This window comes from Acanthopagrus latus, chromosome 18 (assembly GCF_904848185.1).
Source record: "Acanthopagrus latus isolate v.2019 chromosome 18, fAcaLat1.1, whole genome shotgun sequence".
Classification (NCBI taxonomy): domain Eukaryota; kingdom Metazoa; phylum Chordata; class Actinopteri; order Spariformes; family Sparidae; genus Acanthopagrus; species Acanthopagrus latus.
The window spans coordinates 6,249,021-6,272,627 of NC_051056.1; the positions used below are offsets into that span (position 1 = coordinate 6,249,021).

The 23,607-nt window shown below is 40.9% G+C and overlaps 1 protein-coding gene, 2 long non-coding RNA genes and 1 other non-coding gene across 5 annotated transcripts; 1 reads left to right on the forward strand and 3 right to left on the reverse strand.

Moving 5' to 3' along the window:
* Positions 1 to 6,902: 6,902 nt before the first annotated feature.
* Positions 6,903 to 17,567, reverse strand: hvcn1 (hydrogen voltage-gated channel 1). 2 transcript variants are annotated; one of them, XM_037078182.1, is made up of 7 exons: positions 17,170 to 17,567; positions 15,462 to 15,646; positions 12,698 to 12,802; positions 12,369 to 12,600; positions 11,604 to 11,716; positions 8,583 to 8,816; positions 6,903 to 7,126 (listed from the first exon to the last, which is right to left on the reverse strand). In XM_037078182.1, the coding sequence occupies exons 2-6, from the start codon at positions 15,633 to 15,635 to the stop codon at positions 8,760 to 8,762; spliced, it is 681 nt and encodes a 226-aa protein (XP_036934077.1). In that variant the 5' UTR covers positions 15,636 to 15,646; positions 17,170 to 17,567; the 3' UTR covers positions 6,903 to 7,126; positions 8,583 to 8,759. The 2 variants fall into 2 exon arrangements, with proteins under 2 accessions (XP_036934077.1, XP_036934076.1); XM_037078181.1 differs by having other exon boundaries at positions 15,462 to 15,678; positions 17,170 to 17,564.
* Positions 9,074 to 11,130, forward strand: LOC119008113. Its single transcript, XR_005071327.1, has 2 exons — positions 9,074 to 9,812; positions 10,357 to 11,130. It is a non-coding gene; the product is annotated as an uncharacterized LOC119008113 (long non-coding RNA).
* Positions 17,568 to 18,736: 1,169 nt separating the features above from the next.
* Positions 18,737 to 22,497, reverse strand: LOC119008164. Its single transcript, XR_005071346.1, has 6 exons — positions 22,426 to 22,497; positions 21,301 to 21,390; positions 20,633 to 20,689; positions 20,451 to 20,502; positions 19,960 to 20,181; positions 18,737 to 19,076 (listed from the first exon to the last, which is right to left on the reverse strand). It is a non-coding gene; the product is annotated as an uncharacterized LOC119008164 (long non-coding RNA).
* On the reverse strand, positions 20,992 to 21,193 carry LOC119008170. The gene has a single exon (XR_005071351.1). It is a non-coding gene; the product is annotated as a small nucleolar RNA SNORA74 (small nucleolar RNA).
* Positions 22,498 to 23,607: the final 1,110 nt, after the last annotated feature.

Sequence of the window (23,607 nt, forward strand, 5' to 3'; positions counted from 1 at the left end):
ACTGCGGTAAATCTTAAAGTGCCTCTTTCATCGTATTTACATGAAGGTTTGACTCATATACATTCACAAATAAAGCCTAGGTTCCTTTTTGGCCAGAGTTTCACGTTAATACTATAATATTATTCAGATACACGTGAATATTTATTATTCATCTAGGTTATGGTAAGTAAATCTGCAGTGGAAAGATGTAGATTTAGACACAGCCAGGTTGCCAGTGCCATTTAGTACCGTTTAGCTCAGTTGGTAGTGCAGGCAGCCCATGTACAGAGGCTCCTTGCTGTAGACCTGGGTTTGACTCATGGCTCGGGTCCCTTTGCTGTGTGTCACTCCCCCCCTCTCTCATCCTGTTTTCTATCACCTCTTCAGCATTTACATTAACCTAAGGCTGTTACTGGATGTTTGGCCACATCATAAAAAAGGTTTTTTTTAGTCATTTGTAAGGACCCTAATACAATGCCAAGATATGAGCTTGAATATGCAAACCCCAGGATCTGGTGTATAAACTGTTGTTGCTGTAAAAGTATCATGCAAGTGCCGTTGCCAATAAAATGGCCCCGGGGAAGTTGAGATAAAAACAAGTAAAACAAAAGCATAAGCAGCGCAATAATGTCTCTTATGTGGATCTTTCATCGTTTGATGTCCTTGGAATTTACTTACTTGCTTTACTTCAGTTAAACATGTTCTGATTACATCTTCCTAAATGTGAATATTTTTTTGGTTTCTTGGTAGTAACCTGATTGTCTTTGGTTGGGGACAAAACAAGACATCTGAGGACATCATCTCTGGGATTTGGGAAAGATATGTTATAGACCACACAGCCAATCAATTAATTGAGAAAATAATCTACATATTAATGGACAATGAAAAAAAAATGTTAGTTGCAGCCCTAGATCAAAGGTTCATATCGTAGGTGTCCCAATCCCAGCAGTGGAGACATTGGTACAGTTGTCTCTTTGTAAGACAATAGTGTATATTATGTCTAAAAAATTTAATTTATTTTAAATAACGTCTTGTCTTTTATCTGGACTGTGAACCTGCACTAAAGTTTTGAATTAAACTTAAATAAACTTATATGAACGTAAACAAAGCCTGGGGAAGCAAGGAGGGCTAAAAGCTAGGCTAAAGCTTACGCCTGATTGGCTCTCTATACCAAGCCTTTTCCTCGCCAATGTCTGATCTCTGGCAAATAAAATGGATGATCTGTGGCTGCGGATTACCAACCACAAATAAGACTTTGGACTACAACATCATGATTTTCACAGAAACTTGGCTCAACAGTGACATACCTGACAGCGCTATCAAGCTAACAGGGCTCTAGGTCCTCGCAGAAGGATTAGCTGTTGACTCCAGTAAGACCAGAGATGGAGGTCTGTGAATTTATGTTAACAAAACTTGGTGCAGGGACACTGCCATCATCGGTAGTCTCAGCATCTCAGCTAACCTGGAGTGTCTCATGGTTAAGTGTTGACCTTTCTATCTGCCCAGAGAGTTTACATCTACTATTGTGACTGCAGCATATACCACTGGATGCTGATGCTAAGATTGCAATGAAAGAACTCCATACTGCCATTAGCAAACAACAGACTCACCATCCTGAGGCAGTCTTTATTGTTGCGGCTGACTTCAATCACTCAAACTTGAAGACTGTACTACCCAAATTTCACCAACATGTTTCCTGCCCCACCAGAGGAGGCTGGACCATGTTTGCACAGACATGGCTGATGCCTACAAAGCCGTCCCCCTCCCTCACCTTGGACAATCTGACCACCTCTCACTAGCCCTTTTCACACAGAGACAGTGCTGTAGGAGCCCAAATGCAGTTCTTCTTGTTTATAGAATAATTTAAGTTCATTAGAAGGAATAAGGAACAGAATATGAACATTATTTACAGTTTAATACATATGGTTTGTTTATAGCTAGGCAATAAGTACATGTTCTGATTATTTAAATATTTGTGGACAGTTAAAATTATCCTTCATAATTCATTTGTGGTACTTTACAGTGGATGGTTGTAATTTTGTTTTGTGCAGATTGCACCTTTAATGTGTGACTCTCTCACAAGGGTTTTTGTAGGTAATGTGAATTTGTGGTAAGTCAGGAGCCATATAGTTTTCTGACCTCTTGCTCTCACTCTCTCTACAGTAGTTTCTCTCATTAAGTGTATAGGACGCGATTTGAATTTAATTTTGGGACAATTTATTTTTTGTATTTTTCCTGCATTTTTTGGAGAAAATGTTTCAAGTTTACCTACTGGTCTCCGTGGATTCTTTGGATGTGGACATGAGGGAGATTGTCAAGAGTCAGACTTAGGCTTCACCTACAGGTACATTATTGTCACAGTGGCAGTTCAATTCTGCGCCGCTGGTCATTCAAACAGAGCCAATCACCTCCACCTTAAAGATGTACCGCTGTGTAATTCACACAGAATGCCGGTGCTGCGGCTCCTAAATAGGCGTGACAGTACACGTCATGATAATGACACCTGTGTGTTTTCAAGGTGTTTCCCAGGTGTCCCCCCGTTAATCTAAACCCGCTGATAGTTTATAATGATATGGATGCTATTATAATGTATAGCAATTGAAATCTTGACCCACAAAACATCCTGGAAAGTGACAAAGTTAAATTTTTTGCTGTAAATTATATAATTAGATAATCGCCATCAGTAAACAGGACGCTGTCTGACTCTCTCACTCGTGGGGAGGGAGGCTGTTTTCTGGGGGAAAGTCCACTGAAGTCTCAGTCAAGAGGTGACGGTCATGGTGATTTATTTTCACACTACCACTTGGTGAGTAAAAGTTTTTTGGCGGTGACAGACGCTGTTTTTCAGGCAGAAATGTGACCAAGAGTCAGTAGGACAGGCAGAAGGGCTTACACTAATCCATGTATCAGTTGCCAAAGACACTGCCACTTACTATGTTAGTGTTGTTTGGTCATGTCATTTTGCTTTGTGGGACTGTTCCTAGTGCCTAAGTACTCACCACTCATCAGACATGTGAAAGTGTGGCCAGAGGGAGCAGACTCTGCACTTCAGCAGCATTTTGAAAACACTGACTGGACTATGTTTGCCACTCAGGCCACCCTCGACTCCCACACACAGACATTAAACTTATATCTCCTCCGTTCTGGACTGTATTAACTCCAACACCACCCTTAAATGGATCACCACATTCCCTAATCAGAAGCCATGGATGAACAGAGAGGTTCGACTCCTGCAGGAAGCTGTTGTGGAATTGCGGCACACTTGACCATTCAAGAGAGATGAAGATTTAGAGATACTGATGGCTTATGTTGAGGTAGTTTATAATGCATGATCATGGAGGAGCAAAATAACAGCATGTCTGTCTTCACATAGTGTTGCCATGGTAATCCTTTCGAGTCTTCCAAAGTGTCCAAATTATATCTTACAGCTTCAAAGCAGTGTTTCCATACAGGGTTGTAAAGCAAAGGGGGTGATGCAGAGTCTCTCCCCTCTAGCCAGAGGACTAAGAGGTAAAATAGGCCAGAGACACTTAGTCTTCTAACATAGATATATTGAAGGCCTCCTTACAAGGTTTATCCAAGCAGTTAGCTTAGCCTTGGCTTGGTTCCTCAGACATCCATTCTGTAGACATATCTACAGTAGTTTTGAGTATCTAGGTTGCAGAGACTCGCAGAGCAAAAGTCACTATCCTTGTCCAGACATTAATGTCTGTACAAGACACATATGACCTCCTATTGTAAGGAGACATAATATCCGGCAGCAATTTGGTGTCCTAGGCAAGACTGTAGCTGGCACCCCTTGCATCACAGTCAATTTCACACTTACACAGAAACTTCATGTATGTATTCAAGATTGTATTTCTTTTAAGGCAAAAATATCACACCAAATAAATACTGAAGAAAGAAACAAGTGATAAAAATATAATCTAAATAAGGCATTGTGCAAACATTCTTTTGGAGAAAACATTTAGCAGCAGAAGCAGTGCAAACGATTATTCTTTTTTGAGTACATCAGCCAGCTTCTTTAGATTTTTTCAGCATTGACTAAGACTCTGTTACAAATGTCATCTTGCCACTCTCCCATCTTTGTTTTTGGGAAGTGTGTAACTGCTTTTCGTATTTGAAATGGTCCTCTGTGAACTAACTCTCTTATTACTTTGTCAGTTAGAAGAGATGGCCAGTCAGCAGGTCTGCTGGTGCAGCCTTTAGTCCTGATGCTGTGTCAGTCTGCTGTGCTGAGGTAGAGGGACAGGAGCACCTGATGCTGTATCACTGGGCTGGTGGTGAAATATGTGCGTCTGAAGAGAGAAGTATATGTGACAATAAAATACAGATGTTTGGTGTGTGCTATACATAAGACTAATATAGACTAATAATGAAAATACGATGAGATTCATTCAACTTTATCGTCATTGCAATTAAGTCTAACCAGAGTGCAAAAAGCAGTAAAGTGCAGTGTATGGAGTATTAACAGTAATACACTTTAACTGCACTTTAACACTGATGTAAAGTGTGACACAATAACCGAAAGGCTTACAACTACCCTATTACTTATAAAGGTGATGGAAAACTAAGAGCATTTTAACTGACATACAAGCAGGAATACACAGGCAACAGGTAAAATAACACCTGAACAGGCCAAACGTTAACTTTCCTAATGTCCCTGATGAATTTAAGGTGGAGTACACATTAACGTGTCATCTCAGCTATTTATTGATTATTAAACAATGCTGCTATCGTCTGCAGCAAGCTAGCAAGCTAACACTCTGCTCCAACAATGGTAACTACAACCATTAAACTATTAATTTCCTTTCGCTTCATCACACTGACGTTATTGTACCTATAACTTCTTCACGTCTTCCTCTTCTTTCCTTCTTTTCCTTCGCTGTGACCCCCTCACAGAGGACAGGTACAGTGCAACAAGCCAGAACCCAAAAAAAGGCCTCTCCGTTATTTAACAGTCTTTGCTAAGAAGTTATGTTGTTGTGGGCATATATAATATTTGAATATAATAGTGTTAGAAATAATCACAACAGTGAAGCGTCTTTTACTCCGCTCGTAGTTTACTGCAATGAGGAAAAATAATGCGAAATCCCAGATACGGCAGGGGGTGGATCACTTGTATCTTTCCTGTTAGTAAATAAAAAAGATGTTCTCAGAAAAAAATATGGTCCACTGAACACCATTTGAAATTAGAAAGGTAGCAAGGTCGAATATACACCTATCATGCATTTTGACCACCTCTTGTGTTGGTCCCCTTTTGCTGCCAAAACAACACTGACCCATCGAGGCATGGACTCCACTAGACCCCTGAAGGTGCGCTGTGGTATCTGGCACCAAGATGTCAGCAGCAGATCCTTTAAGTCCTGTAAGTTGTGAGGTGGGGCCTCAATGGATCGGACAGGTTTGTCCAGCACATCCCACAAATGCTTGATTGGACTGAGATCTGGGGAATTTGGAGGACAGATCAACACCTTAAACTCCTTGAGCTCCTCAAACCATTCCTGAACCATTTTGGTTTTAGGCACCGCGCATTATCCTGCTGAAAGTGGCCACGGACATCAGGGAATACTGTTTCCAGGACAGGGTATATATGGTCTGCAACAATGCTTAGATAGGTGGTATTTGTCGAAGTAACATCCACATGGATGGCAGGACCCAAAGTTTCCCTGCAGAACATTGCATCATCAACAAATCATCACACTGCCTCTGCCAGCTTGCCATCTTCCTGTAGTGCATCCTAACGCCATGTGTTCCCCAGGTCACACGCACCAGTCCATCCACGTGATGCTAAAGGAAACATGATTCATCAAACCAGGCCACCTTCTCCCATTGTTCCTTGCTCCAGTTCCAATCATCACTTGCCCATTGTTGGCACTTATCTGCATTGGACAGGGGTCCGCATGGGCACCCTGCCTGATCTGCGGCTATGCAGCCCCATACAAAAGAAAATGCGATGCAGTGTGTATTCTGACACCTTTCCTTCCGAACCGGCATTGACGTCTTCAGCAATTTGAGCAACAGTAGCTCGTCTGTTGGATCGGACCACAGCCTTTTGTCCCCACATGCATCAGTGAGACTTGGTCGCCCATGACCTTGTCGCCAGTTCACCATTGTTCCTTCCTTGGACCACTTTTGATAGATATTGACCACTGCAGACTGAGAACACCCCACAAGAGCTGCAGTTCTGTTGATGCTCTGATTCAGTTGTCTTGCCAGCACAATTTGGCCCTTATCAAACACGCTGAAATCATTAGGCTTGCCAATTTTTCCTTCTTCTAACACATCAACTTTAAGGACAACATGTTCACTTACTGCCTGATATATCCCACCCACTAACAGGTGCCATGATGAAGAGATAATCAGTGTTATTCTCTTCACCTGTCAGTGGTCATAATGTTACACCTGATCAGTGTAAACAAAGTAAAACAGTATGAAATCATGTTGTACTTGTCACTCAGTTTATTCAGTCATGAAAACAAAATAAATAAATAAATAAATAAATAATGAAGATCTTTGTCTTCTGGTTAAATTCCTTCCTCAAAACTACATAGAACACCTTTAATAAACCATGATCTTGATCCTGGTGTAGCATGTATACATAGACAGCCACACCAAAAGCTTACAGTAGCATTACTTTTGCTTTCGTAAAGATTCTTACATCATCATGTCACCCATCAGAAGGGCACCATATGTGTAATTCTTGGTCAATATCATCCATAAGTTTATTATTATTTAGGGAGTCAGGCATCTCTTCAAGGATCATCTCCATCTGTACTGTCAGGCCAAGTGTCAAGGATGGTAGGTAACCGTGTCAAGACACAAATGAAACATTCTTTATGATGCACAAGAAAGAAGAAGAAGAAAGAATCAAACAATCAACACACATTACTCCCACAATATTTTTGTGAGATTATTTGATCAATGTTTAATTTTTTTATTCATTATTATAAAAACATTTTTTTTTTACATATATTTCTGTTACACAACATACAGTATTTTAAGTGCAGATGTAAATTAATTTCTATGTACAAGACATGAGTCTGAAGAATGTTTCAAATATTTATGAGCAAATTAAGGTAATGACCTTTTAGCTTTGTAGAGCAAAATCCAGTAGCATGTGGATATCATTTGAATAAATGTAGACCTTGTTACACCCGCAAACGTAATAACTGCCCACAAACGTAATAAACCACAAACGTAATACAAATCTGCAGCTTTGAATGTAATAATCCCGCAAATGTAATAAATTTCCCACAAACGTAATAAAATTTGCCTACTGCAAACGTAATACTGAATTTCCTGCAAATGTAATAACTATTACATTTGCAGGAAATTATTACATATGTGGGAAAGTGAAAATCTGTAAATGTAATAACTTCCCACAAATGTAATATGAGACAAAATAATGATCTTTGTGGTTGTTGTTGTTTATTTGTTTACTTATAAACCTGCCAATAGTGACTGAATGTTGACAAGCAACCCGCAGGTCAGGTGGGGCAGGTCAGAAAGTGACAGAGCAGTGTTCTAAGTTATTAATAACACACACACACACACACACACACACACACACACACACACAGGTCATGCTCATAATTTTAAGGACTATGGCTACAAGCCTATGCTGGTGGCTTATGAGAGCCAATGTTTGAACCATTTAAGCTAGAAGATCGCCGGTTCGCTATCTATTCAAGTTTTTGGCTTTTGATATCCATCCATTATCTGTACATTATATGTACGCCGCTTAATCCTCTGCAGGGTCGCGGGGGGGCTGGATCGTATCCCAGCTGACTTAGGGCGAAGGCAGGGGACACCCTGGACAGGTCGCCAGTCTCTCACAGGGCTACACATAGAGACAAACAACCAGGCACACTCTGATTCACACCTACGGACAATTTAGAATAATCAATTAACCTCAGTATGTTTTTGGACTGTGGGAGGAAGCCGGAGTACCCGGTGAAAACCTACGCTGCACAGGGAGAACATGCAAACTCCACAACCGGGACGCGAACAGGGACACGAACCGGCGATCTTCTAGCTGTGAGGCAGCAGTGCTAACCACTGGGCCACCGTGCAGCCCCAGCCTTTGATATGCAGACATTAAATGGTTCAAACATTGGCTCTCATAAGCCACCAGCATAGGCTTGTAGCCATAGCCCTTAAAATTATGAGCATGACCTGTGTGTGTGTGTGTGTGTGTGTGTGTGTTATTAATAACTTAGAACACTGCTCTGTCACTTTCTGACCTGCCCCACCTGACCTGCGGGTTGCTTGTCAACATTCAGTCACTATTGGCAGGTTTATAAGTAAACAAATAAACAACAACAACCACAAAGATCATTATTTTGTCTCATATTACATTTGTGGGAAGTTATTACATTTACAGATTTTCACTTTCCCACATATGTAATAATTTCCTGCAAATGTAATAGTTATTACATTTGCAGGAAATTCAGTATTACGTTTGCAGTAGGCAAATTTTGTTACGTTTGTGGGAAATTTATTACATTTGCGGGATTATTACATTCAAAGCTGCAGATTTGTATTACGTTTGTGGTTTATTACGTTTGTGGGCAGTTATTACGTTTGCGGGTGTAACAGACCTTCAACTAGTTTCCATTTTCACGGTTCCCTTAACAAGTAGTAATACTGAAATCAGGTCTAAAGTGGAAAGTTCATCAAGAAATGTGTAGTTTAAATGTTCCAGTACAAAATGGTGCAAAAAGGTACATGATATAAACAACAGTGAACAGTACTTCCAAAACAGTTAGCTTAGCGAGTCAGAAGTCTATTCCATGCTTCTTCAGGAGGGCTTGAAGTTTCTGGTTCTCTTGTTCCTTAAGACAGATGAAAACAGAAGAGTCAGTCTGTTGCTGGGCCTCAACCTTTCACTACATTATTCCGAACAACCTCTCACATACACATATGAAATACAACTTGTTCACACCCAACTGAAACACTATCGAAAAATACAGTAAAAAGTAAAATGCTGTCGCATAGTATTGTGTGGTGTAGGGGTGACCTGTTTTTGTACGCCAGCCTGGGCGTTAGCATCACTTCAACACCTCCACAGCCATGGGATATGGGATTTTTGTTGATTGTTGAAAATAAGTGATGTGGCAAACACAAACTTTTGATACTTTGGATACAGATGAATACCTAATTTGTGAATACTGAAGCATTATTTAAATCACCAGAAGTTAAAAGCAGTGTTTAAGCTACACTTGCAACACTTCAATCAAAATGAACAAACGTCAGCCCCAGAGGGAAAACCAGGCAAAAATATTTGCATTGTTCAATCACGTCACAGCTCCAATTGCTGCCACCCAACCTACCACTCCTGAAGCTAAAAACAGCACAAGAATCCATTGGTTTATGAATGACATTTTTGATGTTGAACTACTATGACATTGATGTAAACGATACATGAAACTGAAATGAACAAGTGAATCCACTCAAAAATGATGTGCAGATGACAAAGAAGTAGCCAATAATGGTTACTGTTAAATAACTGTGAAATAGGGGTGTGACGAGATCTCGTGCCACGAGATCTCGCGAGATTAAACTCGACGATATTTCTCGTCGCGTTAAAAATCTGTCTCGCGAGATTTGTGAGCTATGCAAACCTCTACCCCTGTACCTCTACCAGAGAAGCTGGCTCTGCTTCTACCAGAGAATTTTGACTGGCTGTGCTTCTACTTGTGACCTGTGGGGGAAGTAATGCGCATTTGCTACGTCTAGCCTGCCAGAACCTAAAGAAGGAGAAGGAAAAGAAGAAGAGGAGGAGAAGGAGGGGAAACAGCAAGCAGCCAGAATGACGTCGGAAAATACCGGTATGACCATTGAAGATGCCCCCGCCACTTTTAAATCGTCTGTTTGGCAGCATTTTGGGTACCCGGCGGAAATGATAAATGGCAGTAGAGTGACTGATAAAACACAGACAATATGCAAACATTGTATGAAAATAATGCCGTACACCGCGGGTAATACGAGCACGATGCGGAGTCATATGCAGCACCACCACAGCTCGGTACTCAAATCAGCTTCTGCACCTGTGAAGAAAACACTAACAGGCCAGACGACGCTGACAAATGCATTCGGACCTCAACTTCCACAGTCAAGCGCCAGAGCCACAACAATAACAAGAGACATAGGTGTTTTTATCGCAGCAGATATGAGGTAAGACAAAACGCCCCAAGTATTGATACACTTGACAGCTGCGATGTCAGAGATGCTGAAGACCTTGTGAAGCTGCTGCATCCTTTGAAGACAGCCACCACAGTGTTGTGTGAGGAGAGGAGTCTGTATGTGACATCTGTGTGTGTGTGTCTCTTAGCTGCTTATCAAAATTAACACCAGTGTTTCTTCTGTTTAAAGACCACAGCTGAGGAGAGGGAAGAAGGGGCAGCAGGTGGAGCTCACTGTCCCACACATGGTAGAGAGGAGGCTGTGAGAGATGATGAGCCCGAAGTGACAGAACCTACTCCCAAAAAGACAGCACTTGAGGACCTGTTAGGAAACTCTTTCTCTACTGAGCCAGAGATGTCCAACAGTTCAAAACAGGCTGAGAGGGAAGTTGAAAACTACAGAAAAGAGGCCTCTATCCCTCTCAGTGGCTGCCCTCTTAAGTGGTGGCAACAACACTGCTCCCAATATCCTTTGCTGTCTCACCTTGCCAAAGCGTGCCTTTCTGTCCCTGCTACCTCCGTTCCAAGTGAGCGCATCTTTTCAACAGCAGGAGACATAGTCAATGCGCAAAGATCCCAACTGCTGCCAGACAATGTGGACATGCTAATATTCTTAAAAAAAGAACATGGCTGTGTAGTTGCAGCATGTTGTTACACTTGGTCAGGCTTTGTTTGCACTCTGTATTGACAGTTAATGATTTGGTTTTGCACATAATATTGTTTGCACTTTGAAAAGAAAAGGAGGAAATATTCAATTTTATTATTTTTTTATTATTGTTTTAACTTTTATAAATTTTAGTTCTAGTTTCAATTTGTGAAAGAATAAGTTTATTAACAGTTAAAAGAACATGACTGTGTAGTTGCAGCATGTTGTTACCTTTAATACTTGGTGCATGCAAGTTATAATAAAACATTTCAAAATGCTTGTGCAACTCAGTAAAATAAAAGTCTGTTGGTCCAGTCATATATTTTGTCATTGTGGTTTTCCTAAAATCTCGTCTCGTCTCGATCTCGTGAACCCAATCTCGCGTCTCGTCTCGTCTCGTGAGCTGAGTGTATCGTCACACCCCTACTGTGAAATATATTCTATTGTCCATACATGAGCAGATTGCAATTTGACGTGAAAAACTAGACCTTCCCCGTCTCTCTAGGTTTTGTCTATAAGCCTTGGAGCTAATTTCTTTTGAAGGCCATGGGATAGTTTCTCCACGAACGCTCCAGGGAAGTTACTTAGTGCTTCTCTTCGCTCTTTTAGCAGAAATGGAATTTGCTAACACAAACACAGACTCCCCAAGCTGCCTTTCTTCCTCTTGAAAATAAGTAATAATAATGTCTTCTGGTACATGGTGAGCATTAAAACCTCACTATTTATTTACTGTCCCAGCAAATCTGGGCCTTTAATTTCAGATGTAGTATGAAGCTGCTGTCAGGACTCACCAGTCTGTCACTGCGCTCCTGCAGCTCTGTGACTCTTTGAACGAGGTGGTCATAGCTCTCCTTCAGCTTATGGATTCTCTGTTGTGCACGTGTTTTCACTGACACCAGGATACCTGAAACATATTCAAACGGTCATCTCCATGTGTAACAACTGTGCAGGCATCTCATGCTCTTCTTTTGTCGGATGAAGGACGATTTCATTGCAAAGCCTTAGAAATGATCATCATAAAAGACACACTATCACTTATGGCACTCTGGCTAGCTGTGATTCATTCCTGCCCTACCTTTGTTCCCCAACAACAGTATGTACATTTTCAAAAAGACCTATAATAAATTATTCATTGAACCATGATATACATGTTCGTTACAAGTGGATGTAAACTTATGACTGAACTGTACGTAAGAAAGCCAGTTAGAGACTTTTTTTTTTTAGTTAGGAAATTGAAGGGGTAAGTAATAGGTGTGTGTCAGTCTGATAGAGAGCATTCTTGTCTTTAATATTTTTGTTTGGTACAGGCACCTGATCTTTGCAAAAAGCAAACAATGGGATTGATAACACAGGCAGATCTTTACAGGACTGTAGCATTGTGCACAGGAAGGCCCTGTCCATCTAAATTACATAACACACCCTTTCTTCACACCTCCGGACAATAAAGTTATTTCATTCTATTCGAACATTCACCAGAGCAGTGACAAACAGCAGGGCTATGGCTATGTACTGACACAAGTTGCAGATACATGTTAATTAGGCAAAAGTTAACTGACCGTTGATAATTCTGGCCACCCTCCAGAGCCGCAGCAGGATGAGAAGACCCATCCCATCAAAGGCGTCCTCGTGGAAGATGAAGACAATGTCCAGGATGAAGGAAACTACCACCACCACACCATCAAACACCTCAAACTTGTGCTGAAAGAACTCCAGGCGGTAAGCATACAGCTTACCGGCCAGCTCCACCATGAAGAATGTGAGAAGAGCCAAACTCAGGTAGTGAAACACCTGCAAAAAAAATAATGTGTCGGTAAATTATATCATATAAAGACCTTCATAATTACTTTCATGTTGCTTAGAGTAAATGGACAAATCCAGGTCTCACCTCAGGAACAATGTGGCCATGTGCCAACTTGATAACGGATAGATCTATGAGCAGCTCTGCCAGAACAAAGATGGCATCCAGGACTACCAAACACACTACCAGCACCTGGAGGCAAAGTCAGACGATGAGTTGAAGGTGCCTCTCTTTATACAGCATCTTACAGCAACTGAAAAACTAGTACTCCATACTACCGACAAAGAAATATTACAGTATGCATTGGTTTGCATTGCTACTGTTGCAGATGTTGCATGCCAGGAGAAAGCAGCACATACAGTTGGGTGATGTTGCTAGGTTTTCAATATAGTGACAGGTTCATTTAAGAGGGTCCAAGGGAAATCTGTACCCCTTTAACACTGCTCAAAAATCCCACTTAAACCTGCTTAGATCAGATTTTTGTGTGGAATGGGAATGTCTAAACTCTGCACAGACACCTCGGTTCAGCTCTGATCTAAATGGAAGAACACACTAAATTCCGCCACGCAAAGTGATGAAATGTTATCAACATCAGGCAGTGGGGTGTCAGTAAGAAAGGAATTTGGGATGCAGTGTATTAAGGACATTTTATTACTCGATAAAGTGTTGGAGGTGAAGCCTAATTTATTCTCATGAAGGCTGCTCAGTGACTTCCCAGGTAAGAAAATATCTGGATCACCAGTCAAGCTGGTTAACTTCCAGTTTAGTGCCTGGCTAATTTGAAGGGGGTTAAAACAATTCAATCTACAGCTCTTCTAAACTTTCCAAATGTTAATGGACCAAATGGTTAAAATTATGGTGTGAAACAAGTCATTTTGCTGGGGTTGTGGACATGAAGTATAATCATGCAAATTACACCACCTTGCATAATCAAGATGTCAAGGTATTTAAGAGGGTCATTTATGACCAAAACAACACTTGATAAGCCACAAAATCTCAGTAAGGTTAGTCATGTGCTCTGTGCTGTTCTCCATTGTGCTGCAATTGTGCTACGTTGTGACGTATGTACATGACTTATCTTTGCTCAGGCACGGTTGTGGCTGGAGCTTGCATACTAGAAACAATCGTCTGCCACTTAGTTAGCTAGTTAGTCTGAACTGCATTGTGAAGATCCTGGTTGTTTATTGAGTTAAGTGTGCACTCTTTTTACCACATACTATCTTTGGGTGACTTCCTTCTGGAACATGAACTGTGTTCTCACTTTACGCATGGATGCACATCATGAAACAGGAGCTGAGCTCACTCACGTATGATTGTCATCAGTGGGTAATAATAATAATAATAATAATAATAATAATAATAATAATAATAATAATAATACTTATTATTATTATTATTATCATTATTATTATTACACTACTTATTATTACACTAATAATAATCACTGCACCACCCCTACTGACCTGCAGGAGTCAGGGCAGAGGAGCACAGGGAGTGAGAGGGCAGAGACCTCTACTGGAAAGGTGAGTCTAAAGGATTTCACAGGATAGAGTCATTTGTGATGCAGACAGTCTTGGAATTTTATGGAGCTCAGTATAAATAGGAAATATGAAACATTTCAGTCAAGGTGCACCATATAAGACTTATTTAACTTGAGCTTACATTGAGGAGAGTAATGATTAGAAAGTGGAGAAAGCCAAGATGCATATATAAAAGCCAAATTAGCCTGACCCAGATATATTCAAGAGTATCTTAATATTACTTTAATTCAAGCAATTAAGTAATATGTTTTAGGGCTTGAAATTACAACCATAATCTGTGCAACTTCATTTGGGAGCAAACAGTTACTGTGTTGTGAGTGAAAGTCATGGCATTAGCCTCTATGTTGATCAGTTGATTAATTCAACTCATTGTATTTCAATGTATCTTGAAGGGTCAGGCAGAGGGAGATGCTGAGGGAGAAAAAGATCATCATAATAATAATAATAATAAATAATTTCTCAGTCTTTGTTAGCTGTTGGTGGAATGTTGTGCTTGCGCGCTACGTTCGCTCACATCCTGTGCATCTCTTGGGGGCTAAGCCTCCCCTGTCCTTAAAACCTAGTGACGCCCCTGTTGAGAGTGCAGAGCAGCAGGGGGACTGGGGAGGGGGGACAAACATGCTTCACTTTAACTTTCTCTGACTGCACGCAAACCTGATGCTTTCACATCACAGATGAAGAGGAAAGGCGTTAAAAGGCGAGTCTGAGGCTGCAGGTAAAACAAACTGATGAAGGGCAATGCAGAAGTTTAGTTTGGCGCAAATCTGAATATTGGTGAATAGTTGAATTTCTTCTTTATTAAATAACCAAATCCGATTCAACTGATGAAATCCTAAATCTGGTATCTGGTATACACATGTCTACAAAATTCAAATAAACAAAATAGCAGTTTATTTATATGGTTTCAACATGGCACATCTCCTGAATTGCAAAGCATCAATCATCATCGTCACGAGAAAATACAGAATCAATCAGAGCTGATCATCCTTAACAGTCACCAATACCAGTAGATTTGATTGTTGAAATCTCGGTTGAAAGCATTGGTTCTTGTTGAAGCAGAAAGACTCATGATGATTAAGATACGCAAACAGCACACAGATGAGAAAAAGAAGATGTCTCTGATTCATATGCATCGATTTTGACCTTTTCTCTTTTTCTTTTGCAGTCCGACATTGAGTGCAATGCTAAAACGAGCAAAAAATGCCAAAAATAATTCTGGTCCCAGTTTCTCCATAAAACTGGCTTTCAAAACTCTGCATCACTGACGTGTTTAAACTAACAAATGCATTGAAAGGACCACAGTGGCATACCTGAAAGCGGTCTGAGCTGTAGAGCCTTTGCAGTGAGGCCCTGAAGGTGAGCGTTGTTGGAAATTGCCCGGTGGCTGGACTCAGCTCCTCGCTGGCCACGTGCAACTCTTCATCCTCCCACGTAGCTGGTTGCTCATCGCCCACAGTAGTGAAATACCTCAGGTACCGAGCCATGATGGCGGGCTCTTTGAAAGGAGTGGATCACGTGCCAGCCCACCTCAGAGGGATGAATGGAAGTGTGCGTTTTATTTCAAAGGCATCGCAAAAGGTGTGCAGACAATTATACAGCTGCTTCTTTATAAAACTTCATAAACTGTAGATGCAAAAAAAAAAAAAAGTTTTCTCATATTACAGGAAACATATGAAAGCACATAATTGTGATGGGTGTGTTTTATTTTTTACATGGCATTGTTTCAACATGACAAAGCCTGTTATCCTGAAATAACCAGATTAATTCATCTGTTATGAGAAAACAGAAGGTTGTCCGCTCTCTTTACTTAATGTTGATCAGCTCAGCAGTGCCATTACAACACAACTGATCTAAGATTAAAATGTCAGAGTAACCAGTATTAAATCATCCACATGGTTTGTTTTGCAACTCATAAACCCAGTCCACAGAGGAGTGTTACAAGGCAGAGTCCGCTCCAATGAATGTTATAAAGTCATTTTCTCAGGATAAATGATCTCATTACCCACATCTTTAGACTTGTGGGGTGCACCGATGGTCTTTACCGGCTTCTGCAGAAACACCTCTGGCTGACGGTGCCAATGATTGATAAGAAAAAAAGGCGCATATTTGAAATTAGTTTTTTCAGACTAATACCAAGTCAGCGACAGCCACAGTGAACCTGTTTTGACCATCTGACACCCTCAGCTCTGTAATAAATCTCTGCAGCTGGGCAGATTTCTCCATGTGTTAGGCAATCTGATTTTACTTCTCCTTTTTTAAGGTTTGCGACACGTTATTAAGAAAGGTATCCACCTCAGCCTGGAAGGAAGGAAGCTGGAGAAATAACACAACAGGATGAGGGATGATAAGACATATGGACTGTGTTCTCCTGGACCATCAGTTATGTTGCCCAGGCACAATTGACTTTTGTTTTTTTTTGTTAATACTACATCTCAATGTGTGTTTGATTTACATCACACTGAGTCAAAGTTATTCTTGCACTATTTATTTTATTTCTAATCCCTTTACTCAGCATTACCTGCACTTTTAACCCCATGCAGTAAAACTATTGCAGTTTGCATATAGTTCTTGCAGTAATATTTTCTCCACATCTTGTTTTTACTCTTAATGTTCCCACTTTAATGCTTACACTCCTGTATGTATAGGCGTCATGTTAAATCAAGACCTCTGCAGCAAGGGGATAAACTACAACACGCAAGATAAGACTACAATCAGCATCATGTTGACTGCTGACATAAACAAAACGTGCAATTAAACTTTAAATGGGAAAAGTGACAGACAGCAGGAACAAAGTCCACTAACTTCGAGCCATTAGTGAGGGTTACAGTTTGACAGCGGGCTCAAACTCGTGATGAACACATCCGTTAGACGTGTTTTTTTTTGCCAGACAAGCGTTTTTTTAGTAACGTTGAGACTGAGTTTCGCGAGAGGCAAAAAGAGAGATTTGTCGTCTTATATTTGAGGTTTTTACTTTGCACGCGAGCAACCGTGAGAGCCCATGTCGGATAGTTGGCTTACCTTTTGTCTGCGCCACTTCTCCACTTCAAGACGTTCCTGTCCTCTGAGAAAAAAAACACTCTGCAACTCAGTTTACTTGTCGCAGGAAAACTCCGCCTTAAATCCTGCCCCGTTTGTTCTGTCCACTGACAGCATCCTGCCAAACGACGTTACGGTTTTTACAATATGTGTAATTGTCCCAGCACAACGCGGTCGGAAATATTATTAACAATCACACTCAGAACAGAGAAATTGCGATACGATTTAACTTGTGATTTAACTTTCTCAACAATTTCAGAGGCACAAAAATCAAGGACAATCTGTGAAATAAACACACTGTGAGCAAACCAACAATTTAAACCAGGCAAGAAGTTCCGCTTCTGAACCCGCCTCACACATGTCGGGTAACAGATACATGCCCGGTGGTCTCAGGCTCTCTGGGCTCTCTGACTGTGTTCAAGCCCGCCGCCACTCTGAGAACCCCTGGTCAACCTGGCCTCCGGTTATTTTGTGGTGCCCCGTATATAGTAGATGTTACGGTAATGCAGTGCAAGAACAGGATTCAAAATAAAAGCACAGCATCGGGGTGACTAATAAGGCCACCGTATAAATGAACACAATAAAAATTAAAGCCCACTTATTAGTCAGATATTTTCAATCTTTCCATATGAATTCAGGTTTACACTCAAAGGAAACTGCCCGTTTCCACAGACTTAATTCTACGTCAGAATTACAGTACCCTACCTCAGAGAATTCAGCATTCTGAAATCTCATATCATTCTGATATACAGGGAATCATAAGGACAGACAAGAACTGACTTGATAACAAACACAATTTAGTGTAATATATTAGGGGGAGTTCTATCTAGTGCAGACAGGTAGTAGTGCACCTGCACACAGTTAGTCAATCTTCAGAACTCACTGAAAACACAAATCTGGACTGTATGTGGTACTTATGGTTCCACCCTTGACCTATGCTATTTTGGCACAAAATATACAAAATATCACAGCACGTAATGAACTGAACAACAGTGTAAACACAATTACTTTGGAAACATAATGATTCCATTCCCAATAATCTCTTTCAGAGGCTAGGATTATTTTCAACAGAACCTGTCAATTGTCATGTCACATATCATTTAGTTTTGCTATGGTGGTATGACGGGCAGGTTAAATCAAACATTGGGCTAAACGTCCATTTTCATCTCAGAACACCACCATAATCCTTTTTTAGAAGAGAAGACTGTCTGCGGGGGCATACTCTTTACATATTTTACTTGGGGTTGGGCAGAGTGGAGAGTTTTTGTTTTCCTTTCATGGATAATGGCCAAGTGGAACTTCTTGGCTTCCAATTCAGCTTTCTTTTTCTCTGATTTGACTATACAAATGGCTAAAACACAATTAGGAAAAGAAATCATGTAAAAATGAATATGGTTATTTGATAATCTCATACAATGAAAGCAATGTAGCTTTATAGACAGTCTGGCACCCAAACAAAAATGGTGACATAATGATCCTTTTTGTTTCTTGCCACAGACTGGGAAGTCATTTACAGACACACAGCAAGAACACAATTATAAACACCTGATTTATTCAAAAGGACTTTATTTTAATTTTGATTTAAACAGTCACTTCACAAAACTGGACAGTGCCACAGTACTCAGTTTTATTGAAAAAAAGTTTAATACATTTAATTAAAACAGACCAGATTTTAATTTCCATCAAGGCTTATGTGATCATTCCTTGTACATGCCAAACGTGATGCCATCAGGACGTTTAACAGAATGTTGAACGACTTCCATTTACAGCCTCAACCAGGCTGATACATGAGGTGTATTGATGACGAGCAGCAGCCCAGACATACTTGAGCAGACAGACTGAGTCAGGAACCTCTCCACTCATTCCGAGATCTGCCCAGCAGGAAAACTCTGGACACACAGTAACACAAAGTGCAAGTGTTAGCATACAGCTCATACTCAAGGTTAACATCAGACATCTGTAAGCAGCATGTTTCAGGTCTTCAGTCAGGTTCTGGTAAATGGTTATTACTTGAACCTGTGCCAAAGTCCTGAGGTTTCTCTCCCAATACCAAGATTCCACAACAGAGAGGAGGTCTCTGCCACAGCAGTACAAGATTGGGATTACACTAGGGATGTCCCGTTTGTTTTTTACCCCGATCCGAGTCCTTCATTTCTTAAATACCTATAGTGAGTCCCGATACTGGTATGGAGTAGTGTGCATACCGGCACATTGCAACTCAAAAAGTTAGTTCCCCCAAGTTCAATGCAATGTTATGCTGAGATGGTCTACCGGGGATTCAAAATATCTAATACTTCTGGCTGTGTCACTGTCTCGACGATATTTCTTTACTTTTGAAAGTATCCGTGAGTGTTTGTTGCTTTGGTGCCTTTGCCTGTACAGCCTGAGTGAACCTGTATTATTTGAGTGTTTTTTTTCTATGTGTCATATCAAATGTGTAGTATTAAATGCAGCTCTTTTGTTACCCCTCGCAAAATGGTCATATTGCAGATGTTACATGTCACCGTTGGACTGCTTTCGCTTTTAAAATATTTCCACACTGCAGACAGTTTATCCACAGGTTTGCCAAAGTAATGTTACAGACGTCTATTCTGCCACAAACTGTGCTCCAACTTAAAAAAAAACAAAACAAAAAAAAACACGGGCTTCCGTCCATTTTTAAAATTGCAGATCCCGATCAGGGGCAAAATGCTCAGATCGGCTCGAGACATCCCTAGTTTACACATCTCTACATGCAAAGAATACTGTATCACACCGAGATGTCATACTTACTTTGGTCAGTCTTATTTCTTTGCACTTGTTAGCCGCTTCCTGCAGGCCAGCTGTTCCACATGCTCCTGTAGAGAACGATTTCCATTCACAGCTTCAACCAGGTTGATCAGACTTGGCTGAAACATGTGTACTGATGACGAGCAGCAGCCCAGACATATTTCAGCAGATAGACTGAGTCAGGAACCTCTCCACTCATTCCGAGATCTGCCCAGCAGGAAAATTCTGGACACACAGGAACACAAAGCGCAAGTATTAGCATACAGCTCATACCCAGTGTTCAAACATCAGACTTCTGTAAGCAGCATGTTTCAGGTCTTCAGTCAGGTTCTGGTAAATGGTTATTACTTGAACCTGTGCCAAAGTCCTGAGGTTTCTCTCCCAATACCAAAATTCCACAACAGAGAGGAGGTCTCTGCCACAGGAGTACAAGATTGGGTTTACACATCTCTACATGCGAGGAATACTGTATCACACCCAGATGTCATACATACCTTGGTGCATCTCATTTCTTTGCACTTGTTAGGCCAGCTGTTCCACATGCTCCTGTAGAGAAATTAAGAGCCATAAGTGACAATGGATCCATACCAAGGTGCTATTTTCCTACATGTCGTTATAGTCTGTCAGCACAAAATGTATGACTTAAGTGAAGTTACACTGGTTCAGCCACACTCACTTTCAGTCAGTCTGCAGCAAGACTGTTAGCTCCAAACTGAGCAGCTTGAGGCCCTGCCTGCAAAATATGCAAGACAAAAGGGTTTGAGTCACAGGTTTAAAGTATGGTTTGAGTTTCTGGTAACTCTCCCTTGCTATGCAAACCAATAGTGTTTAAAAAAAAAAAAAAAAAAAAAAAAAAGGTGTCCGCCATGTATTTCAATTATTTAGCTGCTATTGAGGCTGGAACCACTCTTTAATACATCAAAGTGGGGTTTGAAAGTACAATTTTGAAACTGCAATTACAACTTGCACCATGTAACAAAAATGTCTGAACAAGCTATAGTAAATATGCTGATGGAACTTTGTGGCATCATTATGAATGTGCGGCCCTACACTAGGCCTGCCCTGCTGTTGATCAGGGACAGGCCACTCTCGTTGGGCTGTGCTCTGCAACAACTCAAGATGCAGCAGACTCTAAAACAGAGCCAGCACATCCAAGTCAAGGTACAGAGACTTCGTCTTCCAGCACTGTAACACTGAGCCAGACACAGACTATCTGGTCAGCTGACTTAGAGCTGGGGTGGGAGACAGTGAACCACGATGTCATCTGAACCCTTCTCATCATTTTACTAAACCTGCACTCCCCTTGCAGGCCAGAAGGTCACATGGTAGCTCATGCATATTTACCTTAAGTGCCAAAGACAAGGCAGGAGGTCAGTAGTCCCATTCCATAGCTGAGGCTCTGCCATGGGACTTGGTCATCAAGGGACCCAGCATCTTAAAAAAGGGATAAAGAGGACATCACATCGTCAAAACATTAGTGGGAAGGCAGTCTACACCAAGGCTGTGTTATTTACTGGAGTACAGCCCTTCTCAAATCATACTGCTTTTACACAGCACAAACCCCCCCCCCAAAAAAACATACCACCAACTAGCATCTGAGTTTAGCCTGTAAATTCAATGGGTAAAGTCATTTTCTTCCATGAAGATATCATCTCCAGCTCTTACCAGCTGTGATGGAGACATCTGGGTGGTATACAAACTCATTTTGGTGTGAAAAGGGCATCAGAAATTGCTGGTGAAACACTGTTTGTTGACAAACTTTATTCATCATGGGACTGCACACTTTGAGATACAGATTTCCTGCTTTGCTACAGTCAGTGCTCCATTTTCACTAATAAGCAATTCTAATGGGCCACAACCACAATCTTGTCAAACAGATGTAATGGGAATTATATTTTTATTGCTATACCAGCACATAATGAAGTTATTGAACATTTCAATAAAGTAGAAGGTGTGGACATTCTCTCATCACAGCTCAATAAATGGGCAATCCTGACAACACCACGATCCCCATCCAGCACTGTATTCTTATTGATTAATGCGACTCCATCAAGTTGGTTCATATTTCCGCATGTTTAAGTTAGCATTTTTTCCACTGCACAAATTCTCCAGGACAATGAATATTGTCAACGATATTTAGCTTACGTTAGCCAACCGCGGTCCATGGCGGTGCGCGCTTGTGCAGCTCTGAACCGGACAGCCCAGAAAATCCCAAAGATTACGTGACGATATTACAACAATAACTCGAAACGACACCAATAGATCCGTTTACACAAAAACAATTTCTGCACAGATATATCGTCACGTGCTCATTTCGTTTTATAGCTGCATTAGACAGTTTATAGCTAACTGTCAGTATAATTTGGGCCAATAACAAGAAAACACATTTTAATAATTTCTTTAGGGAAATAACGTTTATAAATCACAGTTGTTTCACCAAAATTCGCATAAAAACGCTAAAATACTTACAAAGTTTTATAGCCATTGGTCTGCAGTCTATTCAGCGTGTCGATAGCAGACCGAAAGACCCACCGGAAGTCACGCACACATTTATATGGTGAATATGCCGATTTGCATTATGGGAAGAGAAGCTTCTTGTTTTCTTCTTCTTTTACAGCGGTTGGCAGTCAACTTTTGTTGCACACCGCCACCTCCCGTTCCGGAGTATAGACCCCAAACACTTCGTTCTCCATGGTTTACACTCTAGCTTAGTCCGACTATCAAATCCCTATCTCTGACAGCCACTCCAGGGATGTTACGTTTTCTTTTCAACTTTAACACTACCCATACTTATCATTTATCAACTGGGAGTTCATTTAAAAGGCCTGCTCAGACCAAAGATTTACGACAGGACAAAAATGTGTTTAGTACCGGGGAGAGCACATGGTTGATTTAAGATGTGGTTTAGCAAAGGTGTTGAGAAAATCTCAGACTTCTATGCAGAAGACAATTTGATGTCATATAATCAGCTGTGTGAGAGATACGGTATTCCAAGATAACATTTCTTTAAATACTCTATTGTTTCATTAAAGAAATACAAGGCGTTGCATTTATGTTAAGTAGGACACAATCACTGCATGTCAGTTAAGACAAAAGACACATAGGCTTGTGTGATGAGGGGACGCCAAGGAGTAATGTGTTTCAACTACTTAACGCTGGCTGCATGACCGCATGAACAAAATCGAAATTGATAGAAACGAACTTTAGTTTTTTGTTGTATGAAAACAAAGGTTGTTTATTTTTGTTCCAGAAACACCTTTGATTCATTTGTTTTGGTCAGTGCATCGAAATGTTTTGATTTGTACTTTCGTTCAGTGTAATGCTCCGCACGCTATTTATCACAATTAATCAATGTTCACCAATCCATCATCCCAACTAAGACCTTCAGCTTCAACAAGTGCCAAGTAAGTTTATATGACAATACAGGAAGTATGTCGCTGCTGATAAAAACAGCATAGACCAGCATGATTTCCATGCTGGTTCATGCTGGCATATGCTGGTTAGCGCTGGTTTAGCTGGTGGACCAGCATGATGGAGCTGGTCGACCAGCAAGGTCCTACTAATTATGATGGCCTACCAGCATAGTCTTGCTGGTGATGTTGCTGATGAAGCTGGTCACCAGCATGGGATGTTTTGGACCAGCATCCAATC

Excerpts from the sequence above, each read along its gene's own strand:
- hvcn1 (XM_037078182.1), bottom strand. The coding sequence starts at position 15,635 with ATGGCTCGGTACCTGAGGTATTTCACTACTGTGGGCGATGAGCAACCA. Across the intron at positions 12,601-12,697 it reads ATGGCCACATTGTTCCTGAG|GTGTTTCACTACCTGAGTTT; the intron begins GTGAGACCTGGA and ends TTTTTTTTGCAG. Across the intron at positions 8,817-11,603 it reads AGGAGCGCAGTGACAGACTG|GAACAAGAGAACCAGAAACT; the intron begins GTGAGTCCTGAC and ends ATCTGTCTTAAG.